This window comes from Neophocaena asiaeorientalis, unplaced genomic scaffold (genome assembly GCF_003031525.2).
Source record: "Neophocaena asiaeorientalis asiaeorientalis breed wild unplaced genomic scaffold, Neophocaena_asiaeorientalis_V1.1 scaffold524, whole genome shotgun sequence".
Lineage (NCBI taxonomy): Eukaryota > Metazoa > Chordata > Mammalia > Artiodactyla > Phocoenidae > Neophocaena > Neophocaena asiaeorientalis.
Window position 1 is genome coordinate 380,864 of NW_020172144.1, and position 22,570 is coordinate 403,433.

The 22,570-nt window shown below is 49.4% G+C and overlaps 1 protein-coding gene across 1 annotated transcript in view; it reads right to left on the reverse strand.

The window, feature by feature from the left end:
* Positions 1–10,828: 10,828 nt before the first annotated feature.
* Positions 10,829–22,570, reverse strand: part of KIF26B (kinesin family member 26B) — a 475,672-nt gene continuing 463,930 nt past the window's right edge. Inside the window, 3 exon segments of the mRNA XM_024754522.1 lie at positions 10,829–11,631; positions 15,416–15,566; positions 16,000–16,202. Coding sequence (XP_024610290.1) covers positions 11,483–11,631; positions 15,416–15,566; positions 16,000–16,202 — 503 coding nt within the window. The 3' untranslated portion in view covers positions 10,829–11,482.

Below are 22,570 nucleotides of genomic sequence, written 5' to 3' on the forward strand. Positions count from 1 at the left end.
AGGCTGACGCTAGAGTGCGGGGCTCGCCGCAGCGCGGTCCCCGCCCCCAAGAGCTCCACGCCCTCGTGGACACGGAGGACTGCCGATCAATGGCGCGTGCGCCGAGGCAAGCATCGCCCCCACACCGTCTTCCTCACCTGGCGTCGGGGCTACGGGCTGGACTGGGACGCCCCGCCCTCCGCCCGGCTGAGCCGGGACCCGGGCGCTACATGCCCGTCAGTTGTGCAAGCTGTCGGATTCTTCCGCGGCCGCACAGGCCTTGAGGGTGAGCTTGCCTCTCCTCTGACAGGCACGTGCGAGTACACAGTGCGGTCTCGGGGCGCTGGTATTCGACAGACTCCATCTCCACCCTCACCCGGGTCAGCCGTGGCGCAGCAGCCGCAGGAGAGTCGAGAGCGCAGACCCGGCAGCGACCCCCACACCCTGCCCCGCGGGCCCTATCCTTTCCGCTTGGGAGAGCGGCGCGTGCGCAGTGGCCCGGCTGCCCCGGCGCAGCGCCTGCGCACCGGGCTGCTCCCGGGATGCTCCGGTACTTTAAAGCGTTCGGTGTGAACAGCGGTGCGCGGGAGCTTCAGGGAACACCTCCGGGGTAGTTAGTCCGCTTCTGCAGCGAAGTCTGGAGGCACCATCCAGCAGAGCTACTCAGCACGTGAAGGGCTCTGATCCGCACCAAAGAAGCCTCCGTAATAAGCACTTTAAATCTCATTATCTGAATCAAACCAGGAGGCTCGTGTATTAATAACTAAGGCATTTTGAAATTATTTCTCTCAGTAAAATAAGAGAGATTGAAGACATGTGGTCGACTTGAAAAACATAAGCTGGACCATCATGGCCTGAGGTGGGTATCTGCATCCAGCAAGCCCAGGCCTGTCCGTTTGGAGCGAGGCCCTGGGTCTGGGGCTCCACTCGGTCCTGTGTGCCCTCCGCTCAGGGAAGGGCTGGCGGCTCTTGGAGCCAGCTGCCTTGCACCGCTCGACCGGGGTCTCCTCCAAGTGCCCGAGGACGGAGAGCAGGCGCGGCCACGGGAAGAAAGTTACACGTGTAACAGAATCCCACCACCTGGGCCTTCATCAATCATCCCACCTGGAAGCAGAGTTTAGGGAGTGGGGGACGGGCAGCCCGTCTGCGTCTAACAGATGGAGGCCACTGACCTTTATAAACGAAAGGACAAGTGCTGAATGAGGCCAATGGGAGACGTGAAGGTTGTTGGAAGGGTCTTTGTTCTAATTATTAGAACAAATGCCTAGCACCCTACTACCTTACATCTGGTGAGCACTTGGCAGATTCTGACATCCTTCCGCATACAGTGTCTCCTTTCATCCTCAGAACAAGCCCGAAGGACCCAGGCCACACAGGTGACGCTTCCCTTCTACAGGTCTGGCTTCCCTTCCAGACAAGGAATCTGAGCCCAGAGATGTTCTGTGACTCCCTCAAAGTTGACTGAGGGACGCAGTTCTCAAACCAGCACCCAGGCTTCATGACTTCTTGGCTAAGAGTGAAGACATATGTCAGAATTCTCAGGGAAGTGTTCCCAAAACATGTATATTTATAATGTATATAAAAGTTCCTTTCTGAGAGTCATGACCCAAACCCTCTGTATCCTAACACTTATTTTGTGCCCGGCACTGTGCTTGACACCTGGGGCCATAGAAAAATCTTCTACTCTTGGAAGAGTTGCAGAACCTGCCACCCAAAACATGCCAGCTCACTATGAGGATTATTTTGAGCTAAAGGTGCTTGAAAAACAGCAGATGCAAGAAAGATGTTCTGATCTCCCCTTTTCTTCCTGAAAACAGGAGGTATAACTCCCGTATGAAAAATGCCCTCCTAATACCCGGAGAAAAGAAACGTCCTTATCATCAGGGATAGGGAGTCAAGGCTGAGAGAAATCTGTACAAACAGACTTGTTAAAATAACTCATCTTCCTTTAGCCTCCTGACATATTTTAGTTCCGTTTCCACAGCTGCCTCTCTTTCTTCAGCAGAGTTTAAAAGCATTTAGGTTTTGCCACCTCTCTGGGTCTTCATTTTTTTATGAAGGCTCCCGTGGCACTTAAAGCTTATATTAAATAAATGTGTTTACTTTTCTCCTGTTGATCTGTCTTATGTCAATTTAATTCTAAGGCCCAGCAGTAGACCCTAAGAGGGTCGAGGTAAAGTTTTGCCTCTGCTACACCTCCAGAGCTTAATATTTAGGGACAGATACACCTGTCCTACATCAGGTACAAAGGAATAAGTAAGAACTTGGTGCGTTTTACAGCAAGAGCGCGTCCCACTTTGGAACTCCTTGATATATATTTGTGGAGTGAACAAATAAGTGAATCAATGAAGTAGGAGTTTAGAGAGGACGAGATGACTGTAAATGGGGCCATCAGGGGAGGCCTCTAAGTACTGTTCTGGGTGGACGATTAAAAATGGCCACTCTCCATGTGTATAAAACGACTTGGAATGTTTTATTCCTCTTGTTACAGCTATTTCACTTCTAGGAATTTATCTTAAGGGACTTGCCAGAGAGGCAAAAAAGATATATGTTCAACATGTTTATTATAGTGTAATTTATCATAGCAAAAAAGTGGAAACAACGTTAAGGTCCAATAGCAGGGAATTGTAGTACTGAAATGATGGTCAGTCTACCCGATGGAATATTCTACAGCCATTAAAATCAGTTGTAAGAGCACATGTTCTTGACTGGGGAAATATGTGTGTGTGGTAGAATTATTAAGGGGGAAGAAAGCAGATTCCAAAAAAGGGTTAAGTCAATGATTATCCAGAAGTTGTAAAGGTGTTTGTGTGTGTCTATCATGACAGTGGTTGTCTGGAGTGAGATTAAAGGCAACTTTTATTTTCAACTTCCAGCTTTTCAAAAGCCCAGTTTAAAAAAAATAAAGGCCTTTTTCTTGCTGGCTTTTCGGGGAACTTGGGGTTTGTGGAGCTCTGTGGTCTGGTGGAAAGGCTTTATTTTGAGTTTTTCTTCTGAGCACAGGCAAAGTGGTATAATGTACATGTCTGGACCTGGGACCGCTACGGAGGAAAGGGGCCCAAAGGATGGGCAGAACAAGGGCAATTTAACAATTACAAATGAAAAATAAACAGATGACACACTGTTTACCCAGCACATGGGAGGTACCCAGAGCAACTTCCTTGGGTGCCTCCAGGTCACTTCCCCTGATGGAGAGGTCAGGTGACTTGGAGGAAGAGTCTACCCCTCGGCCTCCTGGATTCTTCTCAGACTCTTGGCAAATGCAGGGAGAAGGCTTACAAGCAAGGACTGGAGGACCCAGCTGAGTGGCACTAGGGATGGCCAGACCCAGTGGACAGGTGGGGGGCTCCATGGGGAGTGAATTTCCATCGCAGAAAAAAAGTGACTTGCAGGGTGACCTATACTTATTCTCTCTCCCTCCTCCCCTTCTCCTTGCCCTCCCAACCTTGGACCCAAGAAGACTCTTCTGGAGGTGAGGCCTGGTGCAAGGCCCCACACAGGGGAAAAGGGGCATGTGGTGGGGTCAGAGGTTGGCAAAAGAAGCTTGCACCCTACTTTGAGGAGGCGTGTGTTTGCCTCTTTGTACTAGGGTTTCGGTTTGCCAGCTGGTGTTGTCAAGGTACTGAGCTCTCGGAGGCCGGTGTCTGTTTTGTTCATCAGCCCCAGCAGTGTGTGACACAAAGCAAGCGCTCGCTAAAGATTTGTTCCATGATTACTTTGTAAATGGTGAGTAGGTATCCGCGTGCTGGAACACCACTCTTCCATCTCTAGGAGGCCTGAAGGCCAAGGCTGCTCAGTGGTAGAGAAGTCAAGTCTGTGTGTATTGTAAAGCAAGGGCACGGATTTGCCTGGTGTGGGCCTGGTGTCCATTGTGAATTAGGGACTTAATCCCAAATGGGGCATTTGCAATGCAGACCTTTGGTTCTTTTGTTAAAGAAGTCTGACATTTCTGCAGACTCCTGCCCAGGTGTTTTCTGTTTCCTCTTCTTCTTCCAAAGGTGAAACTTTCATTCATGCATTCAACTAGTATTGTTTGAGTACCATGTTCCAGACTCTGTTCTAGACACTGGGGATATAGAAGAACAAGAGACACCCGTGGGTGCTGGGGCGCATTGGCTGCTGACAGGCCGATGTGTTTACACTCAAGTGCTCTGTATGTTTATAAAGGTTTTCTGGAAACAAAGCCTTCAACTGGAAGAGAGTGCAGAAGCATCAGACGGTGCAACAGGCCCTAAGTGAGACAGGACGGCATTTTCTCCACACAGATGCAGGGATGGAAGGGATGGAAAGGGTGAAAAGCATAACAGTTATGTTAATAACACTTTGGAGAGTTTAATGGTTTAGGAGACAAATGCAAGTAAGGTCATATATTTGGTAGTCCTCCCCTGAGGGAGGGGGAAGAACAAGGGGTTAGAAGCAGTTCTAGGTGCTGCCTTTATGGTCTCTCCTCTCCCAGGGGATGGTCAGAGTTAGGTGGCCACTCCACCAGCTCTTCTGTTGAAGGCATTATGTCTAGAAAACCCTATGGCTCCTGGATTCTTAAGAACTCATGGCTTCTGCTACAGTGGCCCAAAGGAGCCCACGAGGGTCTGGTCTAGCATTTGGGGACAAAAGAAAGGGGTAGCTGGAGCTGTGCGTGTCCAGGCCAGATCAGCAGAGTAGGAGATATGGATTCAGAGCAGGGCTGTGACCAGTCCAACAAAGCCATCACCACCTCAACACCTAGCTTCTTGACACGTTTCATGTGTGATCACCAGCCCTGTGACTCTCTGGGACAGAGCTCAACATCCACCCACCCCCGCCCGAGCTTCTGAACTTGTTGGGGGCCAGCCCCACAGTGGGAGGAGACAGGCCTCATCCTAGGAAGGCCCTGGGGCCTGGGAGCAGGTCCTCGGCCAAGGTGTTGCTCTAGTGAGAGGGATCCGCCCCAGGCCTTGAATTGTTTCCCCCTCTGTTCAGAAGGGTGAACTGGATAGAGGACTTCATGACTCTGAGTAGGAGAAAAGTGAACATTTAATGCGACCATAGTTTGATTCTTTTTAAACACCAGATTCTTTTTTGACAACATTTTTCACCTCATATGCCACAAAAAAGTCAGAGATCGTAGCCAGCAAACAATGTCTTCACACTGGAAATGGCACACAGCTTAATGAAGTCATGTCACCAGATTTTAAGAACTATAACTTTCTTTTCCAGACTGTTCTCCAGGTAGCCTGCTCACATGTATCATGATCAAGCCAACAGCTAACTTATATCGCTATGCGAAGGCCCATACACAAAACCAGCCTGTTTGCAAATAGGCTGTTGGGACCTACCCAAGTACAGAATAGTTGAATTTCTGACTTTAACAAATGAATTTTATTAAAAGTTTTTAACAGCAAACACTTGTAAGCTAAGAACTTAATTTTTAAAATGGCACCAATCTTTTATCCAAATAGTGAATTTAAAACAATGACATTAAATACCACCATTGAATTTAAAGTAAGATTTTATGAACTTGTTTATGAATTCGCTGTTTCCGACACAATAAATGCACTTGGGCAGGTCTTGTCTCCAATTTTCAAATTGGCCCATTTCTACAGATTAGCAGATTTATATACACATACATACATGACTAGAGCTGAAGGAACCACAAAGATCATTTAGCACACTGTTCTCCTTTTACAGATTAGAAAACTGTGTTCCAGAAACGTTGGGTAATATATCCAAGGCCATAGGACTATTGTCAAAACTGGAGTTAGAACGCAGGTTTTCTGTTCTATGTTCTTCCACCATGTCACATACCTTCTGTACACATGCATCCGTATACACCCCCGTGCACACACACGTCAGTACATCGGTGTGGTGTGTGTCCACATATCCACACAGACCTGGTGCAACAGCACCTCATGGGAAGAGTCCAAGATGCCGGACTCAGATCCCAGTTCTGCTATAAAACTACTCTGTGAACTTGGGCCAATCATTGGCTATTGACTTCAGTTTCTTCATCTAATATGATTATCCCCAGCTCCCGAACAGAGCTTTCATTTCTTCAAAGCACTTCCCATCAACTATACCATTTTCTCTTTACACTCTCCCAGAAGGGCAGCTATTATGACCCCCAACCTTCCATCGGGGAGCCTGAGGCCCAGCAATGTGAAGCGACTTGCCCAAGGTTGCATAGCGAGTGAGGAAAGCAGGCCTGGAGCCTGGTTTCCTTACTCTGAGCTCAAGGCTTTTTCTCCTAGGTTTAGCTGCCTCTCAAATGAGACTACTGACCCCAGCCCCTCCTGGCCTCTCAGGGATCCAGTGAGGGGACAAGACGCTTTAAGTATTATGGGTTGTAAGACTCACTAAAGTGCTTTGGTTTGTCCAGAAAAAACAGGTACTATATATATCCAAGGTAAGGAACTTCAGTTTCCTCTTCCAGACCCCTTCAGTAACAGCAGGGGTGGGAGGTGGGACGTCTTAGGGAAATGTAGGAACCTAATACTGTCTGCAATTTTCAGAAATTTAGTGTTGAACCAGCAGGAGGAGGCTGGATCCTCCTTCACTCAGGCCTGTGGAGGCTGATTTCCAAGACCGTTATCATCAAATTCAAAAGGAAACGATCTTTTCCTTTTCAGCTACTTACTTTAGAAACAAATTAGGTTTTGAACTAAGCCCTGGACTTTGAGGATTGGATCCTAATCCCTGTTTTCCTGTTTTATTTCTCTTTCCTCCCCGCTGCCTGTGTCTCTGTTAACAGCGCTTGTTAGAGTGAGGAGAAAAACCAGCCATAGGCAGATCCACCAGACTTACACTTTGATGCATAGCACTTGGATAGCATTTCCAACCATGGTGTATAAATAAATTATAAAACACGAGGCGCCACAAAACAACATCCTGAGTTTACAAATAAATTATAACTTCTTCATAAACTGAATATGACAGTGTGGGGTGTTGGTTAGCAGTACGGGGAATGAAACAGTGAGCCTTTTGAGTTTCGAAGGTGATTTCTACATCTACATAAAATAGATGTGTGAGTGCCAGGATTTCAGCACTCGCCCTACACACATGGACGTTGGGAACCGCATCTAGAGAATATTGATTATATGCACTAAAGGTTTGATGCCACCTCAAGCACTTCAAGTATGTCCGCTATTATGGCATCATCTCTGGTTCCGAGCAGGGCCACCCCAATGCAGAATGCATTGTTTAGGGATGGATAAGCAGCTTCTAAAACTTTGCAAAAACTTCTTCTGAGAAGATGAGCTTCTCCTGGATTGGAATTATGCTGTTATCTGGAAATGACGAGCAGCTCGGAATAGATATGTATTTTGTCAGGAAGATTGCTAAGGGACACAATTTGTGAGTTTTTACCCACAAATGTTGACAGATCTTTGCTGGAGGAGGAGAAAGAGAGATTATAATCCAAAGGAACACTATATTCTATTACCTGTCCACCCACTACTGCCCCCCCCAAAAAACTTTTACACTGAATAAATTCATGAATTCTGGTTTCAATTTTGAAATTAACTCATCTTTAGTAATTTCTGTTACAGCCCAAACCCTTCTTGGAATAGGGATTTAAAAACATTCACGACATCATTATTTATGGTGGGAGCCTTGATTACAGATCAGCAGTGGCCAATGACACAGGCAACTGTGTGTAGAGCCAGGGTAATAAACGCTTGGGCTCTTGCAAGCCCTGCCTCTATCCCAAGAAACCCAGATCAGACAGCTGCTTTTGAATAGGAACACCTAAAAGGCTGATGGATTAACCAGGATTCATGATCAGCCTCAGAATCAGAAGCCCAAAAAAGGGCTCTTGCTTAACACGAACAGAAATCCGAGAACCGGCACAAGATATATATGTGTCCGTGTCAGACTTTTTGAACCACTGCCCTGGATGGGTTTTGTGGCTATGATGTAGTCACCACCACCTTCCAGGAACACAAGACTCCAAGCTTAAGACTAATTTATGACAAATGGTGAGATTCCTGCCTGCCGAATTCCCCACTCTGGGCTGCATGGCATTTTATCCCAGCTCTCGCCTCTCCCCAGCATGGGGTCCCTTGTATGAGCCCCACCTGAGTCAACACAGGACCAACCTCTGTATTTACATCTCAAGCTCCCTACCTTCGGAATAGCAACTGCAGATAAAACGACAGACAGGATGTTTCGATTTCAAATCTGGAAGAGATGAAAGTTGGTGACAGCTTCCCCATGATGTAGAGGGGAATTCAAGGACAAGAATATCAAAAGTTGCAGCTCTCAGGTGGGGCTTGAGAGCCCAGGATAAAGCAAACTCTCACTCTGTGGCAACATGAAACACCCCTCATGAAATGCAATATGGATTCACTCCCCGGAAACATCACTATTCCACTTCTGGGCTCTGAGTTTTGCTTCCACCTCGCACTAAACTATTTGGAGAGGGGAACAGATTTCAGACAAAGAATTAAGGCTTCCACATCTAAACGTTAATTTCAAATAAATATTTTTCTGGTCCTTTCATTTGTGGATAATAAAATGGAATAATGGGTTCTTTGACATTCCCTTTGCCTTCCTAGGTTATCTGTCACCAAAACCACAAGGAGACCTCGACCTGCCTCACACCTGGCCATTGAATGAGGTGTTCTTCCGTTATTAGAACTGCTACAGAACAGCTGACCAGCTGTACAATCAACTTATAGGTAGAACCAGGCAGAAGCACATTATAGCATAAAAATCATAATGTCTTCACATGGTTTACAAATACTTGGTGTGTTAAGATGTTTGTAGCTTACTTACGTTAGAAAAGAAAGGAAAAGAAAAGTAAGGGAAAAAGCCAATGGACAACCTCCATGCCAAGTTGTTCTCCTACACCATGGCCAAAAGCATCCTGTGAGAAGCTCCACGGTGTGGCATCTTGCGAGGCCAATCTGACTTGGTAAGAGAGCTCCTGGTCTCATTCAGCCCTTTGGCTATCTCATAAAGTTGCTACAAACATATAAAGCAGGTTTAGGCAGGAGGCAAGCGGAAGGCCACTCCCCTAGGAAAGTTTCCACTGATCAAGACTTTAATTTCTGTAGATGTTTCTGCTTAGTCTCACTCCAGGAAAGGCACGAAGGCCCCAGTGCTGGCCTGCTAAGGAAGTCAGCACAGTGAGGTAACCTGTGGGAAAGATATGGCCAGGGCGAAAGCTAAGGACACTGATTACTAATCAAATGCGTTTGTTTCCAGCAAAGACTAGGATACTCACCTGTGACAATTCCTCAGTTAAAGGCTTTTCATGAAGTGGTGTATATCAAACCAGCAACCAAAGAGGTGCCGCATGGAAAACCCAAACAAACTCAACAGATTGGCATCCTTTGGGGTCCAGAAGCTTCCATTATGCTGCTGTTGAACAAGGCCATTAACACAAGGGCTGAGACCAGAGGTGCACCCAGAGCCATGGGGCTGCCCTGCAGAATGAGGTTAGGGTGTGGGACCCCTGCCTTCCAAGGGGACAGACACACTTGTTAAACTAGAGGGGGAAATGATCCGCTCTGGAGTAACTTTTCACCGTATTATAGCCCATTTCAGCTATCGGATGGGAGTGCAGCTTCTATGTGCGCCTCTGCATAGGAGCGCGCTCTAACCAAACACAGAGCCAGACTTGTCATCCACAGAGCTGGCTTCCGGTCTAGGGGGCTGACTTGCCAAACAAAGCTAATGGGGCCATCTGTGCCCCGTTCTGACCAGTAAAGGACTGGTACTATGAAGCTCACAAGACTATGTTTCCCACTTACTGAGTTCAGCTGAGCTGTGCTGGGCTACACGTGTCCTGAAGAGCATGGTCAAAGAAATGCAAAGGTTCCTTTTCCTTGGGGAGCAGTTGGGGCTGAGGAGCTGGTTAGCCAGGACTGCCTCACCTAGAAATAGGCTCATGGAGATATGCTGCATTTGAGGGCAAAAAGAACAGGGAAAACCCTGGGCACCACTATCAGTGGGCAGGCTGCAGGGGCCTGGGAGAGGGCCCTGACCTGGAAGGTGGGCGAACGCCCTGCTGTTCCACAGCTGTTATTAGACAATCCCTGGGTTTCCATCACTAAAATGGGTATAATAGTCCCTAAGGGAATTGTGGCAGGGATGAACATCTCAATTTGAGAATGAGGTCCAAAGTCAAGCCCTGTACATCCATATGCATGAAACTCTGTGCCCTGCCTTGCTACAGGTGTGTGATGTATGACAGGAAAACTTTCTCTGCCTTCAGGTGTCAAGGTTGAGTGGCCAAGCCTAGTTGTTTCTTGGGATGGAGGCTTTGGTCCACACGAGGACTGGGACTTCTTGCATTTAAGCAGCACCCTGGGCAAGAGAAAAGTTGTGTGACCTCACATCCATCCTTGTTCTGGACCAATACTGTTGGGGTCTCTGAGCATCTACAAGCCCAAGAAGGTCTCCAAACTGGGAAAAATCCTCTGCTCTAATAAATTTGCAAAACTAGGGAGCAAAAATATATGGCTCTGCTGAATCGGTTCAAGGTCTCAATCCAGAGTCTTTGGAATAAAAATGAATATGAAAAATGTTATGAGGGCCATGAAAACCCTGGATTCGTGGGTAAAGGAACTAGTATATGTGTTCAGGATGTGTGAGGGGAAACTATTCGGAACAAACATCCCACCCAAAGGGTAAGCGGGGCCCAGGTCACAGAGGCTCCTTTCCCCCTAGAGACGCAGCCCCTTCTCCTCTCTTTTCTCTCCAGCTCACGTGCACCTGCTCCATGATCGACCTCCGAGTCTGCCCGCTGACACTGCCACTCGTAGGAGCTGGCATTGAGCATCACCTGCTGTTCCAACCTTCTTTGGAAACACACTGGCTTGTGCCCGGAAGTCTCTATCTTCTGTTTGAGTGGCCTTCCCAGCAGAACCATAGCAGACAGTTAACATTTATTCATATGCCATACCGATTAGGAAATAGCTCTACAAACACAACTTACTTAGAAACAGCAAGTCAGAGATAGGATACAACACCAAGAGAAAACGAGCTGTAAATACATTGCAAAAATGTGTCTGATTTTCTTTTTTGTTCGTTTTGTTGTCTTCATCTTGACTAGCACCATCTGTACACAAGAAAGTATGAACATAAATGTTTGGATAATAACAAAGATTTGCAAGGCACTTCATCAGTCATTCGGAGTAACTTGTTTTGTTTTCACTTTCCACAGCAATCCCACGTCCACCCTCGCCTTTTCTCACAAACCAGGAGAAGAGTGAGGTCTCTTTTGCCAGCATTTCTTATGTACAAACAAGTTCTTTAAAGTTCCTCAAAGTGCTTTTTCAGTCTCACGGGGGCTTCCACGTCCCTTGGGTTTCCCATCATTTTCTCCTCTCCTGCGTGTTTGGTGTTTGCACCTTTCCTACAGAAAACAAAAGAAAAATCACCTTCTGCTCCACGCTCACTCCGGACTTGCCACCGACCTTCGTCCTCCTTCCGTGGTCACTGAGCGCGGCCAGCACCGAGGGCCCGCCGAGCGCAGCTGCCTGCGGATAGGGAGCGAGGGCCGGCCGGGCGGCGGCTCCCGTCAGCGGCGCCGGGAGGTGATGTCGAAGCAGGTGATCATCATGAGGTGCGCCTTGCAGAAGTTGACGCGGCTCTCCAGGCGCTCCGTCACGCACTCCAGCGCTTCCAGGTACTCCAGGGAATCCAGCTCCAGAACCTGCTCCAAGTCAACTGCAAAGAAGGAGAAGCCCGATGGAGACGTGTGGCCAGCGGGGAGGGGTGATCGGACGGCTCAGCCGTGCCGGCCCGCGGCTGCTGCACCTACACCTGTACCTGCACCTGTACCTGCGCCTGCACCTGCGCCTACACCTGTACCTGTACCTGTACCTGCACCTGTACCTATACCTGCGCCTGTACCTGCACCTCTACCTGCGCCTACACCTGTACCTGCACCTGTACCTATACCTGCGCCTGTACCTGCACCTGCACCTGCGCCTACACCTGTACCTGTACCTGCGCCTGCACCTGCACCTCTACCTGCGCCTGTACCTGCACCTGCGCCTGTGCCGGAAGGTCTTAGGCAGCGCTGCCACACCCTCCTGCTCAACCCTCTGCCGCTCTCAGGTCGAGAACAAAACACTTTACTACTTGTAGTTATATTGGGGCCCTTCATTCCAATGATAACGTTAGACCCCTGACATTTTATTGTGACTCTACTGAGGGACAAAGTGACATCAAGCTCTCCCCACCTCCACCATCTCCATGACAGGATTTGGGACTCCACCAGCACCATTTTCTTTATTAACTAGAAAATAAATAAAGCTTCAAGCTGAGGTATGGAGAAACCCTTCCTTTTTGGGGTCTCACCTGAATGATGTTTATACCTCTGCCTGCTGATGTAAGTGTGTTGCTCTCTGGTTAGTCCCTCACACAGCTGTGTGCAGCTCCCTCTCCACGCTGCCTCTTGGCACTTCCTGTACAGTTTCATATACTCACTGGCCCTTTGGGAACTAGGGTGATGATGGAATCTATGTTAATAATTACGATTCTTAGACTCATAGACATAAAGAACAGACTTGTGGTTGCCAAGGGGGTGGGGGGGTAGGTAGGGGTGGACTGGGAGTTTGGGATTAGCAGATGCAAACTAGTATACATAGGATGAATAAACAACAAGGTCCTACTGTATAGCACAGGGAACTACATTCAGTATCCTGTGATAAACCATAATGGAAAAAATATAAAAAAGAATATAGATGTACGTGTGTGTGTCACTGAATCACCTTGCTGTACAGCAGAAATGAACACATTGTAAATCAACTATACTTTAATGTAAAAGAATAATAATTACGATTCTGTGCTCAGAAGCTGAGATTTAGGACCCAGATGCTGTCCCTAATGTTCAGGCCTGCACAGTCAAAAGCCTGTCTCCTTCAGTTCCTCAAGGGCAATTATCTGAGGCCACCCTCTCCTGGCCCCCGGCCACTACTTGGTCCAGTGGTGACTGGGCAGGGGGGTAGGCTGCTACAGAGTGCCCAGCATGGAGAGGACAGGCATGGGCAGCAGCCAGGGCAGTGGGCGTGGCCCTGGAATCCAAGGCAGGAGACTTGCACTTGACTCCCAGGTCGGCCACGCCTAATCTTTGCTGCCAAAGGGTCCTTAAAAGTAACAGGAGAGTCATAATCCCCAGTGTGCCCACTTTCCTAACTAGAGTTGCCACGAAGAGTAGAACCAAAAAGAGACGATGAATGTGAATGTGGTCTGAGAACTGTAACAAGCTACAGGAACATCAAGGGCTGAAATCAAGGCTGACTTCTTTTATAGGAGACTTAACTGGGCTCAGAGAAGTGAGGCGTCCTGCTCAGGGTTACGCAGTTAATAAGGACCGGGGCTGGGAATGAGGCTGAGGCTCCTGAATTCCGGTCTAATATTTAAAAACCAAACAAAACCCCTCACCATACCATAACCACATCAGCTATATTATTGGATCACCTTGGAAATTAAAAAAAATGGATTCCAGAACATTTATTTCTAGCCAACACCCAGCCTATTACCCACACCCAGGGAACAGTCAGAATACAGTCTCATTGATTTTGGGGGGGTCATTTTTGGTTTCAATTCATCTTGAAGAAACAATCTGTGTTTCTCCTTTCACGTGGCCTTCTGTTCATTACCTTTCTCAGCATCAAAAAATCCCTGATTCCTGACGTGAACAAAGGCAAGAAGGAAGGGACCGTTTCCTGGAAGCATCTACATATGTACCGACGTTTAAGCTGCTCCCATCCTGGGAAAAAAATGTGACTTTGTAAGATGAAGACAATTATCGAGCCTGCCTTAGGCATAAATAGCTCTCAAAAAATGTTAATGAAAACAGCAGAAAGGAAGAGGAACTGCTGAATGGGCACCCCTGGGATCTTGAAGTGCCTGAGGATTGATGGAAGAAGGAAAAGGGTGTGCACAGGTGGGAGAAACATAGCATTAGGCTCCATGTTTATGCCGCGGCCAGACTTCAGCTAATGTCCTCGTTCGTGTCTTGTCTGCCCTATCACAGCCTTAGATGGAAATACCCTGGGGAGCAGGAGTTCATGTCTCTGGTCCAGATTTCTAACAAGGGACCTACCTTGCTGCATCATGCAAGCAGGTGCTGAGGGAATGTCTCCTGTTGAGGATAGCTATTTTGTTAACTCGGGGATAATACAAACACTAATTACTACCGGACACTGCTCCTTTATCACGGGCAGGCAGTGTAACCAGCACTGGACTGATAGTAACTCGTTCACTCTCACAACAACCTTATGAGGTAGGCACCATTATGTGCCTACCATTTGACAGTTAAGGAAATCAAGGCTCAGAGAGGTTAAGCGTCTTACCCAAGGTCTCACAGCCAGCTTCCAAAGTGGGTCTGCATGACTGTGGCTGTCACCACAAATGGTACAACTCAACAAGGTAAGATGCATCACAGACCGGTCCCAGTACCCTGTCCTCCTTTAGGTTCTTTTGATCCTCATATGCACTCATGAGGTACTCAGGGGAGATGTTATTACCTCAGTGCTATGGAAAGGAAGCCGCCTGAAGACATACTGTGAAAGTGGCAGGGCACAGCTAGAAGACCAGCAAATTCTGTCCTTTCTTCTTTGCCCAGGATCATTTCACCCAGTATTTCTTAAACCTAAGCCCCAGATTCTGCCTGTCATGTTCCCGGCACTGGTCTGGGAATGCTGGGGAGAGGGTGATGTGACCTTCAGGGGAAAGTCATGAAGAGAGGGAGGCACAGGAAGGCTGAGGAACTAGAGGGAAGAGCTGGTGAGTGCCGGACAGGAAAGGAGGGAAAGGAACTTTAGCGGAAGTAATGTATTTTATTTCAGAGACTAAGCCGTCTAGCATTGGGCCCCCATATCAATGAAACAGTTGGGACCAGATTTGAGGTTTATTTTGTGGTAAATGGAATGGTTCGAAACAAATAAATAAGAAACAATTGACTCCATCTTTCAAAGGGAGCAGAATTGTTCTGAATTGTTATTAGATGGTTACTGTCATCCTGGGCTTTCTATTAAATGGAAATAACACTGTGAATGTTATTCTTTTCACTCAAAAATGTTTTTCTTGCTTTCTGGGTTCTTTTTGAGGCTTTTCTAGGATTGCACATTCTACCCTATTAAGCACTCTATAAATTCTTGTCTATTGCAGGCTAGATATGCAATGTGATTTTGTGGCCGGGGAGCAGATTGGTAATACAGCCTTCATGTCTGGGTGAGCGTCCACCACACGTAGGGGGAAAAAAAATCTCATTTTCAGGTGCTTTGGACTGAGACACATAAGAAATAATCTTGCAAGAGCAATACTCACCGCCCTGCTGCTCACACCCCTCCCACCTGCCCCCCACAGAGCGGGATTGCGCTCAGGGAGGCCATCCCCAGCCAAGGGGCATGGAAGGCCCTCGGGTTCAGACAGCGTCTGTGTCCCTCTCAGCCTGGCCTGTTTAACTGGTGAACCCAGGAGTCGCAGTGATGGGCCTTACATTCGCTGAGCCACTTGTTGGGATCCAGCATCAGATACTGTTTCGTCGTCTCCAGCTCCTTCATTAGCCACTCGTACTTGGCTCGGACCTCGGCAATTCTCTGCTGGCGATGCTCCAGGATTTTCAGCTTTGCATTGAAGCACATGACCTCCTAGTACACAGATGGGAAGGAGATGGGGGTGGAGGGGGGAGGGGAAAGGACCTTCAGCTCAAATCCAGCCCAGGCAACCTCTTCTGGAAAGGAATACTTGTGCTTATGGTCAGTGCAAAAGGAGCAGGTCACTGGGAAGTTTGGGAGGGAGCTGGGGGCTCAGCTCAGGCAGCCCACTCACGGGGTAGGGCTATCACTGGCATATCTCAAATTTAGAAGGCGGCTGGTGCTCCAAAATGGAACCAGGAGAGCCTTCAGAGGTCTCCGGGTGGAGAAACAGGCTGCTCTCCCAAGCTGGGTGCACGGGCCCGTCTCCCGCCGGAAGCCGCTGGGAGTCTCGGTGGCCTGCGCCCTCCTCTAGGGCGCGGCCTCGGCGGCGTCAGCCCGGGGACCTCCTGGGGGACCGCCACCGCGTGGGGAGGGGGAGGCACACCTTGCTGCTGCCCCCTCGTCGCCGCTGCAGTCGCTCCACGTCGTCGATTTCATAGACTTTAATCTCAAAAGGTTCCCCGAGGCCCCTCTGGGTGCTGCGCAAGGGGCCGTCCACCCAACGGACCCCTGCGCTGTTGGCCGGTTTCCTCACAGGGGAGGGGGTGTCAAGGGACAGCGCCGGGATGAGCCTCCGTCTCTGGGAACCTAGGCAGGGGATTAAGCCTAAAGTTAATCGTTTTGAATTTCTATCTTTTTTTTTATTCATCTGTCGATGGACACTTAGGTTGCTTCCATGTCCTGGCTATTGTAAATAGAGCTGCAATGAACATTGTGGTACATGACTCTTTTTGAATTATGGTTTTCTCAGGGTATATGCCCAGTAGTGGGATTGCTGGGTCATATGGTAATTCTATTTGCAGGTTTTTTTATTTGTTTGTTTTTTGTTTTTGCGGTACACGGGCCTCTCACTGTTGTGGCCTCTCCCATTGCGGAGCACAGGCTCCGGACGCGCAGGCTCAGCGGCCATGGCTCACGGGCCCAGCCGCTCCGCGGCATGTGGGATCTTCCCGGACCGGGGCACGAACCCGTGTCCCCTGCATCGGCAGGCGGACTCTCAACCACTGTGCCACCAGGGAAGCCCTATTTGCAGTTTTTAAAGAAACCTCCATACTGTTCTCCATCGTGACTGTATCAATTTACATTCCCACCAACAGTGCAAGAGGGTTCCCTTTTTTGAGTTTCGATCTTTTAAATGTAGTTTTGATGCAAGGGCTGGCAGCGTGACAGGGCTGTCAGAGCCTGTGGCAGAGCTGTGTTTGAACCCCTCCAACCTCCCACCTCCCGCCTCAGCATCCACTTCCTTACCTGGCACTTGCTTTACCTCCACAAGCTCAGATGTCCCCCCTTACCTGTCGAGCCACCTGTGGTCTCCCCCCTGAAACACACACGCTGGAGGACACGAGAACTGAGAGTCACCCTGGCCACACCCTCAGCATGGACAAGGGTTACCGTGAAATTAGAGACGTTCCATTAGCGAGAAAAGATCCTAGTGTTTGGTATTGTGGTAGGAGGAGTTTATTTGCTTCTAACAACAACACTGGAATAAGCACTGATTATGCCAGGCCCTACTTATCGTGCCTTACACACTGTGACGGAGACTGCGAGCTGCCCCCCAGTACCTGCCCCTCTCTTCTTCCTCTGCAGAAGACCCTGAGTTGGAGCAGCGCACACGGCCACCTAGGTGTACCCTGTGCGGTACATGTGACTTAAGCTCCACCAGTGCAACAGAAGAAGAATTGCCCTGTGTAACAGCTAAAAAGTGTCCTGAAAGGATGAGGTCTGCTCTCCTCGTCCTCTCGCCTTTGTCCTGGATGGAATATGGGCCTGTTGGCCGGTCCATGACATGAAGATCGTAAACAACAGAAAAACAAGAGAAGGAACCTAGATTCCTGACACCCTGGAGACCTTCACAGTGGTACATGTGTTACAACTGAACCTACATTGACACGTCATTATCCATACGGATACCCAGGGTCCATAGTTTACACTGGGGTTCACTCTTGGTGTTTACATCCTGTGGTTTGGACAAATGTGCAATGATATGTATCCACCATGATACGATCACACAGAGTATTTTCCCTGCCCTTAAAACCCCCTACACAGACTTTTACATGAGAAATTAATCTCTATATTGTTATTAGGGTTTTCTGTCACAGACAAGCCTAGTATCTAATTTAATTCTCACAGAAGCAGAAACTAAGGTACAAAAGACTTCAGTAACTTGCCCAAAGTCTCAGTGTTCCCTTGTTTAAAAAATCCATTGCCAGGCTTCCATGGTGGCGCAGTGGTTGAGAGTCCGCCTGCCGATGCAGGGGACACGGGTTCGTGCCCCGGTCTGGGAAGATCCCACATGCCGCGGAGCAGCTGGGCCCATGAGCCATGGCCGCTGAGCCTGCGCGTCCAGAGCCTGTGCTCCGCAACGGGAGAGGTCACAACAGTGAGAGGCCTGCGTACCCCCCCGGAAAAAAATCCATTGCCCACATTCTCTACCAAAATAAAAAATAAAAATATCAGATAATAAACGATTTCCCTAAAGGATGGGTTATAATTAAACATCACAGAACTTGGCACATAGTAGGTGCTCACTGAACATGAATATCCTTTTGATTTTTTTCTTCATAATCTATTTGAGGAGATGAAAAATACACAGAAATCATAGAGACTGTATGGTTAGGCCATTTAAGATGGCTGTTCTCTTGTTCTCTATAAATCCCCTGCTTGACCAGTCCCTGCTTCACTCACATGACTACCCAATCCTCTTAATTACAGGGCTTAATCAGTCCCTGATAACCAATGAGCCCACCTGACATCAATTCCCCCTATAAATGGTAGCTTCCTTTTCCCCCAAGTAGTGAAGACTGTTGCCATATCTTGTCTGCCGTACATGGTGGGGTGTCGCTCCAGGACCCTGTGCGTCAGATCCCTCTGACCAGTAAACCACTGATATCTCTGTTGCTGTCTCTGGGCTCTTCCTTCGGTCTCAAGGCTGGGTAACTGCAAGGCTTGTGGGCCTGCAGGGTGCATCCCAAGAACTGGCGAGCCTAGCTGGGAGACCAAGGAAACTCCTGTGAGTGCTGAGATGTTGGGAAAAAAGGACGGGAATGGAAAGTTGCAGGGGTAATCCCAAGGAGGCTGTCCATTAACATGGTAGGGCCCAAAGGCTGCAGGGCTAATCCTGCAGTGGGGCCCTGGGGCAGCTGTCTACTGTGAGAGATGTCCTTCTGTTCCATTATATTAATGCTATCTTCTTAACCTCCGGGTCTCTTCCCAGTTTAAAAGTATCAGCCCCGTGCTCGTGGCTCATCTGACTGCCCAAGGATGGCTGGTGACTACAGACAAAACACAAGGACCTGGATTATCTATCAAGGGCGTTATCTGGTTGGGTAAGACAAGCAAACCCCCGACCTACCAGGCCTAAACGATTACAGGCCCAGGCTTTAGGGATATTAACTCAGGAACTGGCTTGTGAATTGGATGTGGCCAGTTACCCAGAAGGGTTTAGTTGGGGCCCAAGGCAACGGCAAACTAATAAGAGCGCCCTTGGGCCTCTGGTCCCAGCTCTGGCAGGAGGCAGAGCAATGATACAGTGTGGTGGCAGAAACAGCTATCTGCCGTCTACAGTGCATTACAACAGGTGGAAGACGTTACAAAAGGCCTACCCGAGTCACCCAGCAATGCAAACAACCACCATCTGGCATCTAGGACAGCTGAGCATGACATATGGGACCCCCATGGACACTGACAGTGACCAAGGACCATGCAGTTCAGGAATGGGCCGATAAACGTGACATACACTGGCATTTCCACCTGCCTTACGACCCCACTGCTGCCAGGCTAATGGAAAGGGTGACTGGGCTACTTAAACAACAATTGAGATGGGAACTCGCTCTCTCAACATGTGGGCCAGGAGACTAACTCAAGCCCTAGGAGCTATAACTGAACATCCCAGGAGCAATCATCCCAGTGCCGACGCCACGTTAACCCAGAGGAAACTAGTCAACACAACCGGAGTTCAACAGTTGCCCACCAAAGGACCGTTGCCAACTACCGGTCAGGACAACAACTCGCTTTGGCCCTGGCCACAGGATCTAACCCCAGGTGAACACGTTATAAAATGGTCCTGAGACTGGCAGGTAAGCCCCTTGTGGTTTGGGTTTGCTGCCTCGTGGGGAATCGGATTAGAAAGGGACCTACAGGTTTTACCTGTCTTCTACCTGCACTCCTCCCGCAGTGCACCTCTACACACCTGACGCCAGGGATATCGCAGAAGAGGGGTGGACCAAGTTCGTAAGGGTGGTGCAGGGTATGTACGCGTAGACTGTATGGTGAAGCCATTTAAGACGGCTATTCTCTTGCTCTCTGTACATTCACTGCTTGCCCAGTCCCTGCTTCACTCACGTGACTATTCAATCCTCTTTATCAGAGGGCTTACTCAGTCCTGATGAGCCCACCTGACGTCAATTCCCTCTATAAATGGTAGCCTCCTTCTCCCCTGAGTAGTGGAGACTGCTTCCGTGTCCTGCCTGCCGAACAAGGTGGGGTGTGGCTCCAGGACCCTTCGTATAAGATCCCCTGTCCAGACACCACTGACGTCTCTGTCGCTGTCTCTGGGCTCTTCCTTCGGTCTCGAGGCTGGACAACTACAAGGCTTGCGGCCTGCGGGGTGCAGCCCGACAGATAACATGAGATTTGTGCCCTTAGAGGCAGGTCTCTAGAGGATTCTAAAAGCAATCACCACAGGACTGGCAGGGCCGGGGGCACCAATGCACCGAGCACCACTTTTGCTGGTGACTGGTGGCATGAGTGAGTGAAGCCAGGCCCTGGCTTCTGAGGACGGGGCCTAATCTTTTCACCCACATCTGAAGTGGATCTAGCCTCGTGCATTGGGCAACTACCATGTTTGTTCCCCTGGTTCTGGCCCCTCTCCCGCTGGGAGGCTGTGGGCCTGGCCCCCTGGGAGGGAAGCTTGGGCCTGTAGGTGGTGATGCTTCCTCAAACAGCTGCATCTCCTGAGGCACACCCACCTGGCAGCTCCTGCCTCTAGTAAGGGGCATCTAGGAGGCTTGCGTTCTCCTGGAAGGAGGATGGTTGGGAAACGTGACACCATCGCAACCGGTTTATCTTGACGCTGAAGGGAGCCCAATCTCATTTAACTCAGGATTGATATGTGGTCCCTCCTGAGTCCGAGGAAAGAAGGTGGAGTCTGCCTGAAGCCGTGGCCACCTGCACTTAGAGTCTGGGCTGATCCTGCTTTTCAAGAGAGTGGGCTCCATCCAGTCACACTTCAGTGAGAGTGAGGGAGAGCAAGAGAGCTTACACGCCATGATGCAGCAGCGGTCAGAGGGCTGCACAACACGTAGGGAGGCCGAGGAACGCCAAGAATGCAAAGGGTGCACAGTCCGGTGGTTTTTCTGGAGGACCTGGGAGACGGGCTGCATTGCTAGTGGGCTACTGTTGGGGGAAGCACGGGTCCTTACAGCACCACGCCCATGGTGCTCAGGGAACCCCAAAGGAGTTAGTGCCCTCTCTGCACCACTCCCCCTCCATCCTCCTCCCCCCAGTTCCAGTGGATTCTGCCTGTTGAGTGCCAGGCCACCATGGCCTGCGTGGCCTGATGACCCTTCCAGAAAGAAAGACAGTGTACTTTTCTCCAACTTTGAGAGATCCACTGACTGCTAAAGAAAGCTTAAAGTACCACAAACAAGCTCAGAGAGGAAAAGAGCCAGAACTCTTCGGTAGAGAATCAGGGGGCCAAGGCACAGGACGACCTTCTCACCACCCCAGGGAGCTAGGAATGTGGAAAGCCACCACCTACAGCTCCAGGCAGTGGTGGTGACTGGGTGGCGTGTGACTGTTCAGAGTGTGGGTTGGTGGGCTTTCCTTCAGGAGACGACGAGGGACTCTAAGTACATATTGATAGTTAATTTTCTCTACAAAGCATACTCTGTCCTCCAGGCTCCGTGATTTCATAGCAAATCGCACTTTTTTGGGCCCAGATCTTTATCTCGTGCATGCACGAGCACGCGCGCGTGTGCGCGCACACACTCACACACACTGACTTAGAAAACTGGGAAGTGTCAACCACTGAAGCAAAGTAAATATCTGTCTCCTTGTCGATGGAAATAAGCCAGCTGATAGTTTTGGGTTTTTTAAGTCGGCCTGATCAAGCTAGCTGACTCTGAGCAAACGGCTCCGCCTTTGTGGGCTCGGCTCCAGCCCCCGTCAGATGGGGCTGCTGCAGAACATGTAGGGAGGCCGAGGAACACTGAGCATCAGTGGGAGGATGTCCAGCTCTCGGAAGCAGGGAGAGTCTGAGCATCTTTCAGGTGGAGACTGGGCCTGGCCACCAGGCAGCCCGACTTCCTCAGGCTGCAAACACTCGTGATGGGGCTCCCAGTAAGCCCTCTTCCCTCAGTTGGATAATGTGTACTCAGCCCCTAGGAAGGGTGACTGGTCCTCCCCCTTACCTCTCCTGACCCCGAGGACAGGTCAGGGAGCAACAACTCCTCTAAAAGCGAGGTCAGTCATGTATGGGCATCTCAGTCGTTTAATCCACTGGGTGCACGTGTTCAGACATTTCTGGGATGACTCTTCTAAGGATCTGTTTACGTGAGAAATAGGGGAGGAACTGAGGAGGGTCATGGGATTGGTGGCGTATCAGTTACCTCTCACCGTGTAACAAATTAGCCTAAACCCAGCAGCTACATTCCTGTGAGGCAGGGAGCTGGGAGCAGCTTATTTAACTGGGCGGTTCTGGCTCAGGGTCTCTTGTGAGCTGCAGTCAAGCTGTCAGATGGCCCTGCCATCATCTGAGGGCTTGACTAGGGCTGCAGCTTCCACTTCTAAGCTCACTCATGTGGCTGTTGGCCGGAGTTCCAGTTCATTGCCCGGTGGGCCTCTCCACAGGGCTACTTACGGCACAGCAGCTGGTTTACCCAGAGTGGGAAAAGAGCAGCTACCGCGTCTTTCACAGCCTAATCTTGAAAGTGACATGCCGTCACTCGCTTCTGTTG